Source organism: Adelges cooleyi, unplaced genomic scaffold, assembly GCF_023614345.1.
Source record: "Adelges cooleyi isolate 19-005CV unplaced genomic scaffold, UGA_ACOO_1.1 ACOO_flye_CR_arks_rails_tigmint_CR_PRNA_247, whole genome shotgun sequence".
Lineage (NCBI taxonomy): Eukaryota > Metazoa > Arthropoda > Insecta > Hemiptera > Adelgidae > Adelges > Adelges cooleyi.
In genome coordinates this window covers 4,809,635-4,824,682 of record NW_026095912.1, presented here as the reverse complement: position 1 = coordinate 4,824,682, position 15,048 = coordinate 4,809,635, and the positions used below count along the sequence as shown (strand labels likewise).

At 34.8% G+C, this 15,048-nt stretch overlaps 2 protein-coding genes across 4 annotated transcripts; one reads left to right on the top strand and one right to left on the bottom strand.

Annotated features, from left to right (window-relative positions):
• The first annotated feature begins 799 nt into the window (after window positions 1–799).
• Window positions 800–4,435, top strand: LOC126836785 (uncharacterized). 2 transcript variants are annotated; one of them, XM_050570427.1, is made up of 6 exons: window positions 800–1,055; window positions 1,299–1,670; window positions 1,764–1,947; window positions 2,688–2,873; window positions 3,363–3,460; window positions 3,832–4,435. In XM_050570427.1, exons 2-6 carry the CDS (start codon window positions 1,365–1,367, stop codon window positions 4,078–4,080), a joined length of 1,023 nt encoding a protein of 340 aa, XP_050426384.1. In that variant the 5' UTR covers window positions 800–1,055; window positions 1,299–1,364; the 3' UTR covers window positions 4,081–4,435. The 2 variants fall into 2 exon arrangements, with proteins under 2 accessions (XP_050426384.1, XP_050426385.1); XM_050570428.1 differs by lacking the exon at window positions 800–1,055 and having other exon boundaries at window positions 1,478–1,641.
• Window positions 4,436–7,098: 2,663 nt separating this feature from the next.
• On the bottom strand, window positions 7,099–8,454 carry LOC126836905 (protein mothers against dpp-like). 2 transcript variants are annotated; one of them, XM_050570626.1, is made up of 4 exons: window positions 8,265–8,454; window positions 7,757–7,983; window positions 7,395–7,590; window positions 7,099–7,224 (listed from the first exon to the last, which is right to left on the bottom strand). In XM_050570626.1, exons 2-4 carry the CDS (start codon window positions 7,979–7,981, stop codon window positions 7,136–7,138), a joined length of 510 nt encoding a protein of 169 aa, XP_050426583.1. In that variant the 5' UTR covers window positions 7,982–7,983; window positions 8,265–8,454; the 3' UTR covers window positions 7,099–7,135. The 2 variants fall into 2 exon arrangements, with proteins under 2 accessions (XP_050426583.1, XP_050426582.1); XM_050570625.1 differs by lacking the exon at window positions 8,265–8,454 and adding an exon at window positions 8,092–8,176.
• Between the last annotated feature and the right edge of the window lie 6,594 nt (window positions 8,455–15,048).

Genomic DNA, 15,048 nt, shown 5'->3' with positions numbered 1-15,048 from the left:
TTCGTCCCTGTAAACTGTATACCGTATTCCGTGGAGGTAGTAATACGGCCGACAATATTATCGCCAAAAAAAAAAAAAAAAATGTTTATTTGAAATTGAATTTAAACCAATCTACCGTCCGGCCAATTTCATCCCGCCCGTACGACTAAATTCAATTCGTTACGTAAAACCATTATTACTACATAGGTAATACATAACTAAAAAATATTATAATATTGTGGTATTGAATATCAATGCGTTGCGCAACGTTATTTGCCAATTACCTTGCCTTTAAGCGATAGTATTTTTGCCAAAAGTCACATCGTAAAGAAAATATACCTACTATTTATTTCGTTATAAATTTTAATTTGTGTATCATAATAATTTCACGTCACGATTCGTTATAAAATGTATGTACTATGTACCTATAGGCTATATTTACATACCGTGTGCTGTAATAGAAATTATTACCGAGTACACAAATACAACTTTTTTTTTTTTAATAACAATATAATTCGATTTTCCCAGTAAGGCGTCAGTTGTGTTGGCAACACTGCGCCGACAACATATATATTGTAAAACAAATGAGCCAATAAGGCCCGCCCAAGCCGAATTCGCCATGACAAAATCACATTAGGTATGTCGGGCGTCGGCGACTCGTGTTATCAATTGCGGGCGCCGGATTCGTGCCGTGTATATAACGGCATACACGGCCGCCCGACAAAAAATGGCGGCCATTTCGCGGTTATCACAGATGGTCGCCCGACATACCTGTGTGCATTGTTTTGTCGCGCATTTGGAATTTTGTAAATTGCCATCGACTATCGACCGCTTTCGGGCGAAGAAACGCCTTTACTTATATATATATATATATATATGTATGTGTATTGTAAGTAATACAGAATTCACCGTATACGCACAGTTGTCGTCTTTGCCGTTGACGCATAGAAAAGAGACGATTTTTTTTGTCGTGTCCTAATTGTGTTTCTATATTGAAAACACACACACACACAACGAATACAGGACAACATCGTTATCGTTGTAGACGACAATAATTTTGGTCGACCGAAACTTGGGTATGTATATTCCCGTGTAATACAATATTATGTTATAATATTAATAAATAAACTTCACCCCCGTAAACCATTTTTCAATTTTTGTTGAACCAATATTATTATTATTATTATTATTATTATTATTATTATTATTATTATTATTATTATTATATTATTATTATTATTATTATATTATAAAAATAATAAAAACGGTTGTGTGTATAATAATAATATGTATGTGTAAAATTGTATTTGTTCGAGTAGTTGGAATACAGCTGTCGTCCGGTTCTGGTTTTTGCAAGACAACAAAAAACCTACAAACCCGACATCATGTCTTCGTCCAATGCCAACGGTACAGATCCGCAAAAAAAACCCGACGGGGTAGACTCGAAACCCGAGGGGTCAAACCCTGAAATCGAGGGGTCAAACCCTGAAATCGAGGGGTCAAACCCCGAAATCGAGGAGCCCGACTCGCTATCTGACGGGTATGACCCGGAACCACCCGAGGGGTTTTTTGACGAGGACCCCATTTACATAGACCTTACGTTAGAAAATGATGATGATGATGATGATGATGAACAACCATCCCGAGCCGATTTTTTACGTGGTATGGACGTGGACACTCTGATGCAGGTCGTTGTGTATATTACCGACGTTTTAAATGTTTTGCGTACAGCGAATGCTGTTCCTTTTTTTTATTAATGCTAATCACAATGTGTCATTGAACAGAACCACCAGGAAAGAGGCGATTTGGTAGAGCTGGTGAAGTATGAACTAAACGATCTCCAAAAACGTAAGGACATTGATAATGTGCTTTTGAGCAAATTTAACACCTATTGGAATCGAATGATCGACGAGCTAAACGAAGCGATGCAAGATCTTGACTGTGAACCACCAGTGCCGTCGTTTGTCTGTACGTATTAACGCCGCCGCACACACAGTAACAACAATAATTATATTATTATATTTTTAGCTCATATAGTGTATTGAGTATAAATTGTATCGACGTGTCATTGTACCATTTTTTGTTTATGTAACTGGTTGGCAATAGAATTTGCCAATTAGTACGTATATAAACCCATTGTACTAATTATTGTTGTTATTAACCCAGATACGCTCATTGCTTGTGACTCGGTCAAACACGAGTACACCATTGTTATTTGGTAATTTTGTTATACCTTGATTATTCGCAATACCCCCACTATGGTAATAATTATTTATCGTTTTTATTTTGGTAATCGATCGGTGAAATAATTTTAATTTAACTGTTATTAAGCTATAAATTTGTTCTGCCGCTATAACAGTTTCGTACGTAAACATAATTTTGTCAGCACCGACACACCACACTATTATTAACTGTCTAATATTATAACAATATTGCCGGAATAATATTATAGAATACACAGTTGGACAGAAACAAAGTAGGCGAAAAAAATACAAAATATCCTGTTGACTAATTGTACTTATAGTTATACTATTAATAAAAATAAAAATTAGTATTCTAATTGACGTACAACATTGGACATCGCCAGTGTTGTTGGTCGATTGTATTGAATTTCCGTTTAGTTATTGTCTTGAACATTTTTGTCTACAATTTGCCAATCGTATTCAAATATCAATTCATTGCCCATGACGTTTGTGTGTGTGTTTAAGGTCAAAGCTTCAGCGCAGAGGCACTACGATATAGTGTTGCCCGAAACGAAATCTTGCTTCCGGGTTATGCCAAAACTGTGGAAGACTCTAAGACGGCTATGGGCAAGGTGGTCAACGGGTTTGCCAAATTGTCGCAACAAAACCAAAGAATGACACGTCAACTTTTTAAAGCTAAATTTACAGATAGTAAGTCGTTCAGCGTTTTGTGCGATATTACGTTATACAATAAGTAATATAATAACTTAATTTTATGATAATAACACAATAATATAATTGAGATAATTTGAATCACGGACAAATTGCACGTAGTAAACACGTTAGAGTGAAAATAAAAGTGAGAATGTTTTTTTTTTTTTTTTTTAAACAAGTAACCTATAGTCATTGGCATTATTTGTTGCCAGTACAAACAAACCAAATTTGTGTTATAAGAATTAACTGCTGTTTTACAACTATTCATCAGATGTTGATAGTTTTTTTTTCTTTAAAAACTACCTTTAAAAAATACCCTGAAAAACACAAATTTTTCTATTCTCCGGTAAAATTATTTATGAATTATAATATATTAAGTCTACCTCTTGTTCAATTTCCAACACTTAAATAAATTATTATATTACAAACAATATTGTTTAATAACCATTATTTATTTTGGATACTGATTTTTTTTTTTTTTGACAGGCCAACTGGACAACAGTTTGAAAGCACTCCAATTAAATTCTCAAATGCACTCTATGAGCGCCGCCATGATCGGGGGGTATCGCAACCGCCTCTTTGAAGTATGGCCCATAGCACTCGAGACACTTTGGTTGTCGCATTGCATTTAACGTTAATTTTTTTTTACATTTATAAGAAGAATAAGTCTTCCAATAATATCGCAGTGTTTTTTTTTTTATATTGCATATAGCAACGTTGTTAATACATACAATATAAATATAAAACAATTTTTGACATTGTCGTTGGGTTGGGATGCGGGAAATACCGTCGTGTCGATCCATCGACAATGTAAATACATTTTTTTTAAAAAAAATGCAACTATTAGTATGACAACCAACGTTATTAGCGTTATGCAACGACAGCTGTTGTGTTAATGTTAACAAAATATTTTACACGCTATTGTCGTTGTTATTTGTTTGTTTTTCACTTCTAGTTGACCAGTCATGTGGACAAGCTCAGGGAAGTCGAATACGCCATAAAAACTTTGAATGACAAGATAGATGGTTTACAATGTGAAAACCAAGCCGTCGCACTGTGCAACAGGGAATTCAGAGAACGTATAGCCAACTACCCGGGCAATGAAGGCGAATCACAAATGCCAATATCGTCGGAAGAATTGGTCGAAGCGTTTCGAGAAGGCTTCTATGAAAATCCCTTAGCAAGGTTTTCGGATCATGCATGATCAACACTTCTGATTTCACACTCAGGCCGAGCAAAATTTTGGCAATTCAGCATACCAAAATCGGACGGTGCAATGTTCTTCTCGCCCATCGTTGTTGTCGTCCTAATCGGCTTATTATGCATTATGGCGCAAGCGTTTAAACATTCGGTTGAAACCCAATGTTTTTTAATTAATTATTTCTCGAGTATAGGCATATAGGAGACGGTTTTGTGTGTTTTTGATCTTGACTTTTCTTTTCTACTAAAACAATTGCACGATATACACAGTGTATTTAATATTTGTTTCCAAAAATATAATATAATATTACTCTAGTATACAATATATAATATAATATTAGCCAATTTGAATAATAGATTTTTACTAGCAGAATTTTTTTCCCATTCGACTTTTATTTAACTTATCTTTTATTTGACTTTTATCACGACTCGATATTTATTTCTCGAGTATTAGCATGTAATTATATATATATATATAATTACATATATATTATACGCGAAACATTATATAACACGCTTGCTTTCATTTATTGAATTTTAGACAATGATTTACGCTGATTCCAATAAACGTGTAACACATAGTATAATTATTGCTATTGTCGTTCACGTATCTTTTATTTGTTTCCAACCCTTAACGATATATAACTTGTATTTATGTACACGTAACAACGGTAAATCAATAATGTACTCTACAACTTGTTTCTTATGGAATAGTATATTCGAACATGTGTCATTACATTAATTCCGATTGTATAAATACCCTGTTGTTGTGCAACACTTGTCGTGGTGGTTAATATTGAAATTAATCTTTATCGGTTAGATGAATTTTTAATGATAGGACGATGTAGTAGAATTTAATAATGCACACTTTATTTCTTATATAATAAGCACCTTTTTGTAATTGAATAATATCACACTTTATTTCTTATATAATAAGCACTTTTTTGTAATCGAATAATATTATCAATCTTTTTAGTATAATAATGCATAAAATTTAATTGTATTGTATTTTAATTAAATTTAATAATAAATATATGCGTCTAATTATTATTGCTTTTAAAACGTGCATTTTTATTTACCTTTTTCAAATAACAATAAAACAAATGTAAAATAGGCACATTTTTTATTCATTTATCAATTTACAGTTTCCATTAATTTGTTATTGCTCAAAGTATAGTATATCAAAAATATTAAATTGGTAACCCATTTATCTATTTCGAGCTTCCCGGCGTCCTATTTCAATTATTGTTTTACCAATTAAATAGGTATATCTAATATATATAATTATTATCATCAGACTGAAAACAAGAAAAAAAAAAACAAAACTTGACATAAGCTTGTTATAAGTTGCTAGTTGTTTTATTTTGTGTTGAAAAACTTATTAGAATTTATTTTCTAGTGTCCACTAGACGCTAGTCGATGACTATTACAAGAGTGGCTTTTATTAAATATGTGACGATAACAAGAGTGAATACGTAAGATTAAAATTTTTCAAAACTTTGACAAAGCAATAAATCTGTTATACGCAGCCATGTCTACGGATGTTATATCGGAACATAAATTTGAAACGTTGAATTAACGCAAAAATATTTGTAGATACAATTTTAATTTTCATCTACATGGAAGAAAACGACGGAGTAAACATTTTTATATTATATTTCATAATATCTTTTAGGTTTTAACCAAAAAAAAAGATTTATACGATAGGACTAGATAATCTTCTGAACGCGCTACTTGGTAAAGGTGAAATTTTTCATAATTTTCCCGTCAAACACATAATAGACGTTTAGCAATCGCATAAGTTATTATTTAAAAAAAACAATGTATATAATAAATTTCAATCAAATTATTATTATTATTTTGAGACACATTTTTATCAAAATAATTTGTGACATTAAACTAACTGTTGTTAGTTTGACATTTGAAGGCTTGAGTTTCACATTTTTACGATTACTTATTTTAAACTTAAAAACCACGATATTATTATAATGAAATAAACGTTTACTTTTAAATAATTTATTTAGTGATTTTTTTTTTAAAGATTGTTTTCTATCTATATATTTTTTTTTTTTTTTGACACTGTCAATTTCTAAGGTTTTTTTAGTGTTCTGTTAAATGTTCAAATATTACAGTTTCAATGGAACCCTATTAATTGCTCGGTAATATGCAAAAGTAGTTTGAAATTAATCGAAATACGTTATTTACTGTATCGAGGTTGCATTATAGATGGATTTTTTTGTTCTCTAGGAACTCATCACATATCTATTTTTAATTAGAATCGATATACTGCTAGAAACCATCAAACTACATAGTACATAAATTATTTCTATCATTATTATACTTATTATTTGTGCATTATACTTGGGTAAGTGATGTGTACAAGCCGTCAGTCAGATACACATTAAAAACAAATACACTGGAGTGTTTGAAATATTAATGTTCAATTTTCATAGTAGTAAATCAGTATTTAGTAATCAGTAGAATTACTCATTAACAATATTAATTGTGACACTACTAATTAAACTACAATTATTGTTTTCTATTTGCTTTCTACTGCTAGTAAAACAATAGTCAATGGGGTTTACTTGTTTCAAATGATTTAAAAGATTATTATTTATTTATGTATATTATATTACGTAAAATTTTACATGATAGTCGATAGCTTATGGTAAAAAATAGTGAGGGTAAAATCATAAATTTCTCAAAGGTGTACAGTATTGTAGAAGTGACGTAATATTGTTGACAAACAAACGGTAAAAAAATGTGTAGTGAATTTGATGTCGAGAATGAAATTTTTTTAATCACGATTCGAGGTGATACTTATTACACGGTTTAAAAATAACGTAAAAGTTATGTTTTAAATTAACATTTAACGATGGTAAATATAATTAAAATGGTTACACGCGGCAATACAAATTTTATGGAAAATAATTAACTAAAAAAAAAAAAAAAAACTAAATCTAATAGCAAAATTCAAGGAAGTTTTTAACGAAAATAAAAAACTATTACAATTGAAGCGCGATATGGACGATATCCCGTTGTGGTGACGTAGTAAGGCCTCAGTTGGGAGGGCCCCGTCTCATGCGTTCTGGTATACTGAGTAAAATATCATCAAAAGCTTCTGTGCACATCTGCACCATTTCTTCGACTATAAAAGAAAACAATTAATTAACATTATTAAAAACGTACAATATGGGTACAGTTTTGTCGTGATACTACATCTGTACACAATAAAATATGACCTAAGACTATCATCGGCGTCCGAACATTATGTAATGATGAACGAACGAGAAAGTAAAAAAAAAAAACTCTTCTTACCGACATCCTTAAATTTGAAATGAGACGGGTTGATGCAAACGGGCTCTGTGTTTGTTTTAGATAGACCGTGGAATGGTGCCGTGGCCGGGTATTCGCAAACTTCCAGAGAATGGAGATCGAACCATTTAATACCGGGCCATCGCCATATAGCACAGCAAAAATGAGCCATGAGCCAAATATCATTAGGTTTGCGGTTCTAGTAACAGGTAACAATAATAAAAAATAAGAAAACTAGGAATATTATAATTTTAAATATATTAGACACTACTACTATCACTACTAGTAGTAATAGGCCGTAAGTAGTACACGGGGCTGTTGGTTTTTAAAAAATCCGGATGCCTTGGCACTTTGTGCGTTCTTACCTTCGAAGTGATGTTGCTCATTTTCTTTGGCACAGTAATGCAACGGGGAGACGGCGTCTCCGGATTTTCGATCGCTCTCTCCAACTCGTCGAGGGCGCCCGGCGTCTTTATCAATTCACTCACCAGTTGTCTGATGAGGTTTTCGGCCTTCTCCTTTAGACTTTCGTCCACGATCCTAGCCAGCAATCTTTTCACGGCCTGATCGACGCCCGCCAGTTCTTTCATCGCTACACAAAACACAATTTTATATTATAATACATACATTACTATTTATAGTGTTATATATATATATATATATATATATATATATATATATATATATGTATTAGAATTACATTTTATTAACTTAATATATTGTATTACTTCAAACAACGACATACGACAAATTATTTTTACCGTTTATGCGTTATTATTGTAATTTTAGTACCCAATACGACAATATTCTGTCCGAGGCCAATAATTATTTACAATCAGTTAATTAGTTAACAGGGTCGATAGATGTACTTGCCTTGTTCGATAGACGTGTACCGGCACCGTAGTCGACGACTGATGCCCACCAGACAACTGTTGATCGATTCTATAGACAACGCCGGCGAGCTTCAAACCGCCCGACCGTATCTATAGCGCTAAATAAACACTTAAGGATTGACGCAGATATCTGTCTAAATAGCACAGCAGTCCGTGCGATCTATGCAGTCGTCGATTATGTGCCCTATGGCCTATTGTACTATTTTTTTATTAAATACAAGTACCCCGTACCCGCATCCAGAATCCGCGGGTAACTGCGAGGGCCGCCGGGCGGGAAGCTGGCAGCTGGACGCTTAATAATAATTATTTATCGACCGTTCACAGTGTGGCAACGTTGCACCGCTATGGACATTTTCTACCTCCAGCCGACGCTTGCCACGTTGCCACGATTCACTACAACAAAAAAACAAAATATTTTTATCGATAAAATCACAAAAGGACGCGGCCAAAGCGACGGTACCCGCCATGTTTGTACCGCGTCGGTCGCTCCACATTGTTCGACCGTTTTTAGAAAAGGTCACTTGCGTCCCCGTTGACCTTTTTTTTTTACAGTACCTTGTTGTGCATCCCTAACGTGTTATGATGCGCATCGAGATTTTAAATATAAAATATAAATTTAAATCTCTACAAAACGTCTTTTTTTTTTGTATAGGCCCGCATATATATGTACCTACCTGCAATCAGTGTGAGTCATAGTGGTATTATATATTATAACCGCCGTCAAAATAATTTTTTATTTCTAAATATACTTATTTTTTTTTTTTTTTAATATTTCAAAGTCGAGTTTATTGTACAATACCAGTAAATAAATTGTAAGCTACGTTTCACACAAAGCGATAATAAAATCTGCCTTTTGTGTGACACTATCCGCGTCACTTCGTTAACATAGGTACATAGGTAGGAGCTTAATCAGATTAAATTGCCTGGCAACAGGATCGAAATTATTATCATCTCGGTGTCGACCCCTGTATTAAAATGTTATTTTTTATTCGACATACCAATTATATCGAATAAGTGTACTCGCAAACCATTGCACAGAATAATGATGATCCGTTGAAAATTATTAAGTTAGATCACGCACATTGTGACTGGTGTATATATGTAATTTACCACATTCTGCTACAGCAAGTTAACATACCCCTATTACTTTTAAAAGCTATAGTTCATTTACTGCTGCCACTTGTTCGGCGGTAAACAACATATTTTAATATGTTTCACTCACTAATTTGCAAACAATTATTATGATTTGCCGGTGTCTCTGTGTGCTGGACGAACCTTGATTGGAAACCTTGGATTTTCTCGAAAGAAAAAAAACAACGATTTCGTGTATGGTTTAGGATAGGTATGTGTTTGAATTTATTTCAAGACAATATTATTATATGTATATAAATGTTTTTCATAAATCAATACATCTATGGGTAGAACTCACGGTAGACAATATTGGTTATAATATTAATTATTTTGTACAGTTGTGTTTGTGTGGATCGAAAAATAATTGATAATTTCCACGTCAAAAATTAAAAATACAAAGAAATTGGGTTCAACCGCTAAGTACAAATAATAAATGGTATAAAAGTTACAATGAAAATAAATCTTAGTGCGTAACAAAATTGATAACATATTATTATATACCTACACACACATTATGGAGATAGGATACAATCGAGTATGTAGAATATTACAACAAAATATACAAACATAATACATAGTACAGGTAGGTAAGATAAGAATACACAAAAAAAAAATTCCAAGAGTGTTAATAAATCATGAAAATTACAAAAATAGAAATACCACCATCAGCATCGACATTATGATTCGTCAACATCAATTCATGATTGCCGGTGTCGATGGCGGTATTCCTAGTCTTTCGAGAGCCGCGATCATGATATACGTCATGTCAGTTGTACACGTGGACGAGTGGATTTTTAAAGTCTGCGAGTGGGGTTTTCGCTTTAGGGTTTGGACGGGGTGATGGATTTTTTTTTGTTACAATTCTCGAGTACACGTAGTAGGTAGTTAAAACTTGAAATACCGTTTACCGGGTTGGTTCGGGCCGCCGTCGTTACAGCTTGGGCAGTAGGTAAAAGGTGTCGCAATGAACGGCTTCGCAATCTATGTTGCCGGTAAACACACAACGACCGTGTCCGGTATAGCAGAACGTCAGTGACGCCGTCAAGAAGAGGGCTATGCACGCCGGGCAGGGTTTCCGTTGCAAAACGAACCCGAGCAGGTACAGCATGACGAACATCCGGTGGTAGGTCAGCTGGGCCCGGTTCTTCGGTTGCGGCAACAGGAACAACGGCATCAGCCACTGGAAGCAGTACATGATGCCGGGGTGATGATGGTGCTTGGACGTGCTGCTTCTTGGACGGACGTTTTACCGCGTTCTTCTCCTTAGTTACGTAAGCAGCTGAAACATCAGCAGCCCCATGATGACGAATTCCACGACCACTTGCATTTCTTCGCTCATCGTGTAAGCGATAAAAGCGATTCGGCACGGATTTATTACAAACCGCGCCACGACACGCGTCCGATTGTAGCTGCCAGCGCCACGACACTCTGGCAACGGCGCGCCGGAAAGCACCTCGTCCAAAGACGACCGGCTATTGATTATCAGCAGACCGTGGCCGTGCGCACAGAGTTTGCCGACGGTGATGATGATGATAATGATGACAGTGTATATTTGTATTGGCCACGGCACGATACCCTGACTACCCGCGCGGATACAACCCCCAGGGGACGCCGCCGTCTTTCTGCCCGTCCGTCCGTTCCCCAGACAACGGGTTTCCAAGGCGACGGGCACGGCGCGTGGGCGATACGATCGCGGGTTGCTCCAGGCATTCGGGCAACAGTGTAAAATCGTCTAGAACTTTCGCAATTCCTGGCGACGCTGCTCAGATTATCCCGCCGGGAGACTGAAATCCCTCTGCAGTGGTCCCCGCTGCTTTTGTTCTCCTCTCACATCCCCCCGCCCGTCCGTCTCTGCAAGAAAAATCAATGACGACGAATTATTAAGACGCCATAGCGGCATTTGCGGGCTTTCGTTTTATCTGGAATCCCAGGGGTTTCACCAAACTCACGCGCTGTACTGTCTCTATTGATTTCCCGTCTCACAGTATTTTATTTTACTTTATGTATGTGTGGTATATGCTCGATTCGTTGCGATGAATTTTCCATCGCCGAATACGAGAGGTCTGTTATAATATGTTATTAAGCCTATTTTATTGTCTGCGACTCGCTTACACCTAATATACCACGATACCGATAGCTATTAGAGTGTATGCGGATTATGGAAATTTCGAGAGAACTAGACTGTTGATAACAGCGTTAATAGGTATTTTTAACTTTGGTGCGAAACCAAGAGAAAGTACAGGATTTCCAGTATAACATTAGTATGATTTGTCACGTCTTATGACACGACAATATTATTGCTGTCCACATCCTCCTCACCACCTTTTGGAAGAAAACGCCAACATTTCTTATCTATAGCGCGACGCGGATACGAGAACTGCGGACGTGGTAACTTTGAGAGGACGTGTACCCGGGGCCATAATAATTATCGAAGCATATTCACAGAGTAGATTGGATCAGAGAGGCCACTTAACGTGAAACAATGATTTTCACACGGAGGCCGTCATTTTCTCATTTTTATCTTAAAAATAAATACCTAGACACAACACGAATCAACATAGCTGGATCACAGAATAACTAGAAGGTCTACTAAAATGTCGGACACTTATCAGCCCGGCCTAGGTTTGCCTTCTGGTTATTCTGTGACTGGATGGCCACCAGCGTATGATAAACCACTGTTATATTGGCCCATGGAAAAATTCAGGAATTTCCAAAAGGCACCTAGCGCCCAGGGTCGGCACGGTATGTTGGAGCCCGGGGACATTGAACACACAACATGTGGAATTTGCTAGGGTAAAACAAAACTGAAAAATTGTGTAAAATATATAAAATGTACAGATAAAACTGTTTTTGGGGACCCTTTAGAGATTTAGAACCGGAGGCCCTTTAGGCACCAGACAGACCCTGCTAACGCCATCTATCGTACTAGAGTTACAAATGAAATAAAACCGATAAATTGCAATTATGTATTAACCGGACCCATTGTGTAGATAGTTTGGGAGACATAGGACCAGGAGACATAAAACATACACCGTAAGTTGGCTACGCAACTCAATATTCATCTCTTTGCACCGATTGATAAACGAAAAGATGGCCGCCACGTTTTAAAAATGTTTTTTCGCTTTGCTCCGTTTCGTTTGAACTCGAATCAAACACCGGCCGGCATTTTCCATTGCTACGCCGGCGTATTATCAGCGGCCGGTATACCTCATGGTTGCCACGGCGGTACCACACCTGTTGTTTTCGAAAAACAAGCGTCCTAGGTACCAGGGCCCCATGGCGGTCGGTCGACTATACGGGCACGCGGCCGCCGCTCACCCGCCGCAGCCGCTCGACCCGTGCGCCCCTGGTACCGGGTTTTGTGTTTTTAACGCAAAACCACCAAAATCCAAAATTACGGTTCGAGTAAACCCGTAGTTTTGACATTTTACTCTAATCGAAACCAATTATGCTCATATTATTGGCGAAGACGACATGTACACGTCATGTTTTTCGTGTCAATCGAGCAGACACGCGGCTGTCGTTTGTCGTTCAGCGTTCAGTTGTAGCGCAAAACTAACCAGGGTCCCATGGTCCGCGTAGCCGCCGCCGGCTCGCGGCAACCGTGTGCTACTGCAGCCGCCGCTCATCCCATCAACTCCTGGTACCGTTTTAGCTCTTTATGACGTCATAGTTGCCGTCGTCGTTTTATTTCCAACGACGACCAAAAGCAACCGTCTTTCGTCGTACGAAATGCGTTAACTAAACATTGTGTGTTTAACACGTTAATAATAGGATAAACTTCAAAACCTAATAATGTTTACATCATTATAGCAATTATGTACCTAGTTAAATTTACAACACAATATTACATACAACTCTATTCAATACTATATTCCATTTTTACGAGGCATATAAAAGGGAAAACTAAACTGAAATCAGTTTGATGAATCTGACTTTTTTAAATTTAAAGTTTTCATAGTGGGTTTTTTTTTGCTTATGGCCGACAGAGATAGAAGAGTCGTTGATTGGACGGATTTTGATAATTAAACAAGGGTCTAATTTAAAATTTTGGTTTTTTTTCAGGAGACGTAGAAAAATTACTTATGTTAAATTAAAATTAAAAATTAATATTTTATAAATTAAATCAACCCATTTAATGGTACCTAATAAATTAGGCAAAATTATTAAGTTTTCGTTAAATAACAATAATTTACCTAAATGAATAGTTTTTTGTGACTTCTTAAAGAAAAATGTAGATAATTGGTATATTTGTAGACAATTAAAGAAGACAGAGTATATATATATATATATATATATATATATATATATATTTTATTTAAACATGGGCTGTTATCGAACAACTTTTTTTAGAATTATTGGTAAATTTTGTTAATTTATATGATAGTATTTTAAAATCATGTTACATAATTAATTGTACTTCTAAATTAAATTTGACTACATGACTTAAAGTGGCATCACCGTTTTACTAGTTCACACTGAGCCATAACATAGGCTTTAGTACACACTTACTAACAATTTACTTGTTGAATAAAAAAATGTATTACTTGAATATGGTCTTATAGATTAAGATTTTACATTTATATACCAAATAATAATATACAATTTTTATTTACTCTGCGATCGTCATGTAAAAAATATATGTCATTTGATCGTCTACATTTACTCTTATATCATACCTGGGCTTTATTTAGTATAAAGGTAGTCACTATATAGCCTCTAGTACAGTGGTCTTCAACCTTTTTATGCAGCGGGCCCCATATTATTTTCTAAAATTCTACTAGAGTCTAGTATTTACTATTTAGTATTACAAATGTTAATTTCAAATAGGTACATTTTAATTTTAACAAAATGCAAAGAAATTAAAAAATTTCAGCTCTAAATAATTTTTCTATATAAATAAAAATGGAAATGATTAAGCCAAATGAAAACTCTGATTTACATAAACTAAAATTCATTTTTATTTAAACAATTATTAGAAATAACAGGTAAGAAATCAATTCGCAGGGAATTATTCTATTAGTGTAGTTTTTATTGTGACGACATTTTTAGTTTGTTTATTATAATTCATTTTTTTTAAAGTAAAAAATATTTATTATTTTTAACTCTATACCAAAATGTTTTAGCGACAATTCTATTATGGAAAATGTACACAGTATAGTCAAGTCATAACAGAACTCTATAAATATTTGTTTAACAATGAGAATCCATGGTACAACTGAAACTGATGTTACTACTTTCTAGTTCTATTTACTGAGCTTACTGCTTTGTAAAAATAAAAAAATTAATACAAATATTTTAAAGTCAAGTTATGCCTTTTGGAATGATATAAAATAGAGTTGTTGAAAAGAAACGTTTATGTTAGATGTTTCAAATATAGCTTTTTAAATCACTAAAAAAAAAACCCTAACATTCTGGGATGGTACAACTTAATTAGCCTTTTGTCAAAAAGAAAATCATTTTACGAGTTAAATATAATTTTGAAACAGAATCATGATAAATTATTATAATATGAACGGGTTTTAAGATTCCCATACAGGGTGATTTTTTTTAAAATTAATATAAAATATATTATACAGACTAAAAGTAAAAAAATGTAATTTTTTACGCCTGTAAATTAGGCAAAAACACGA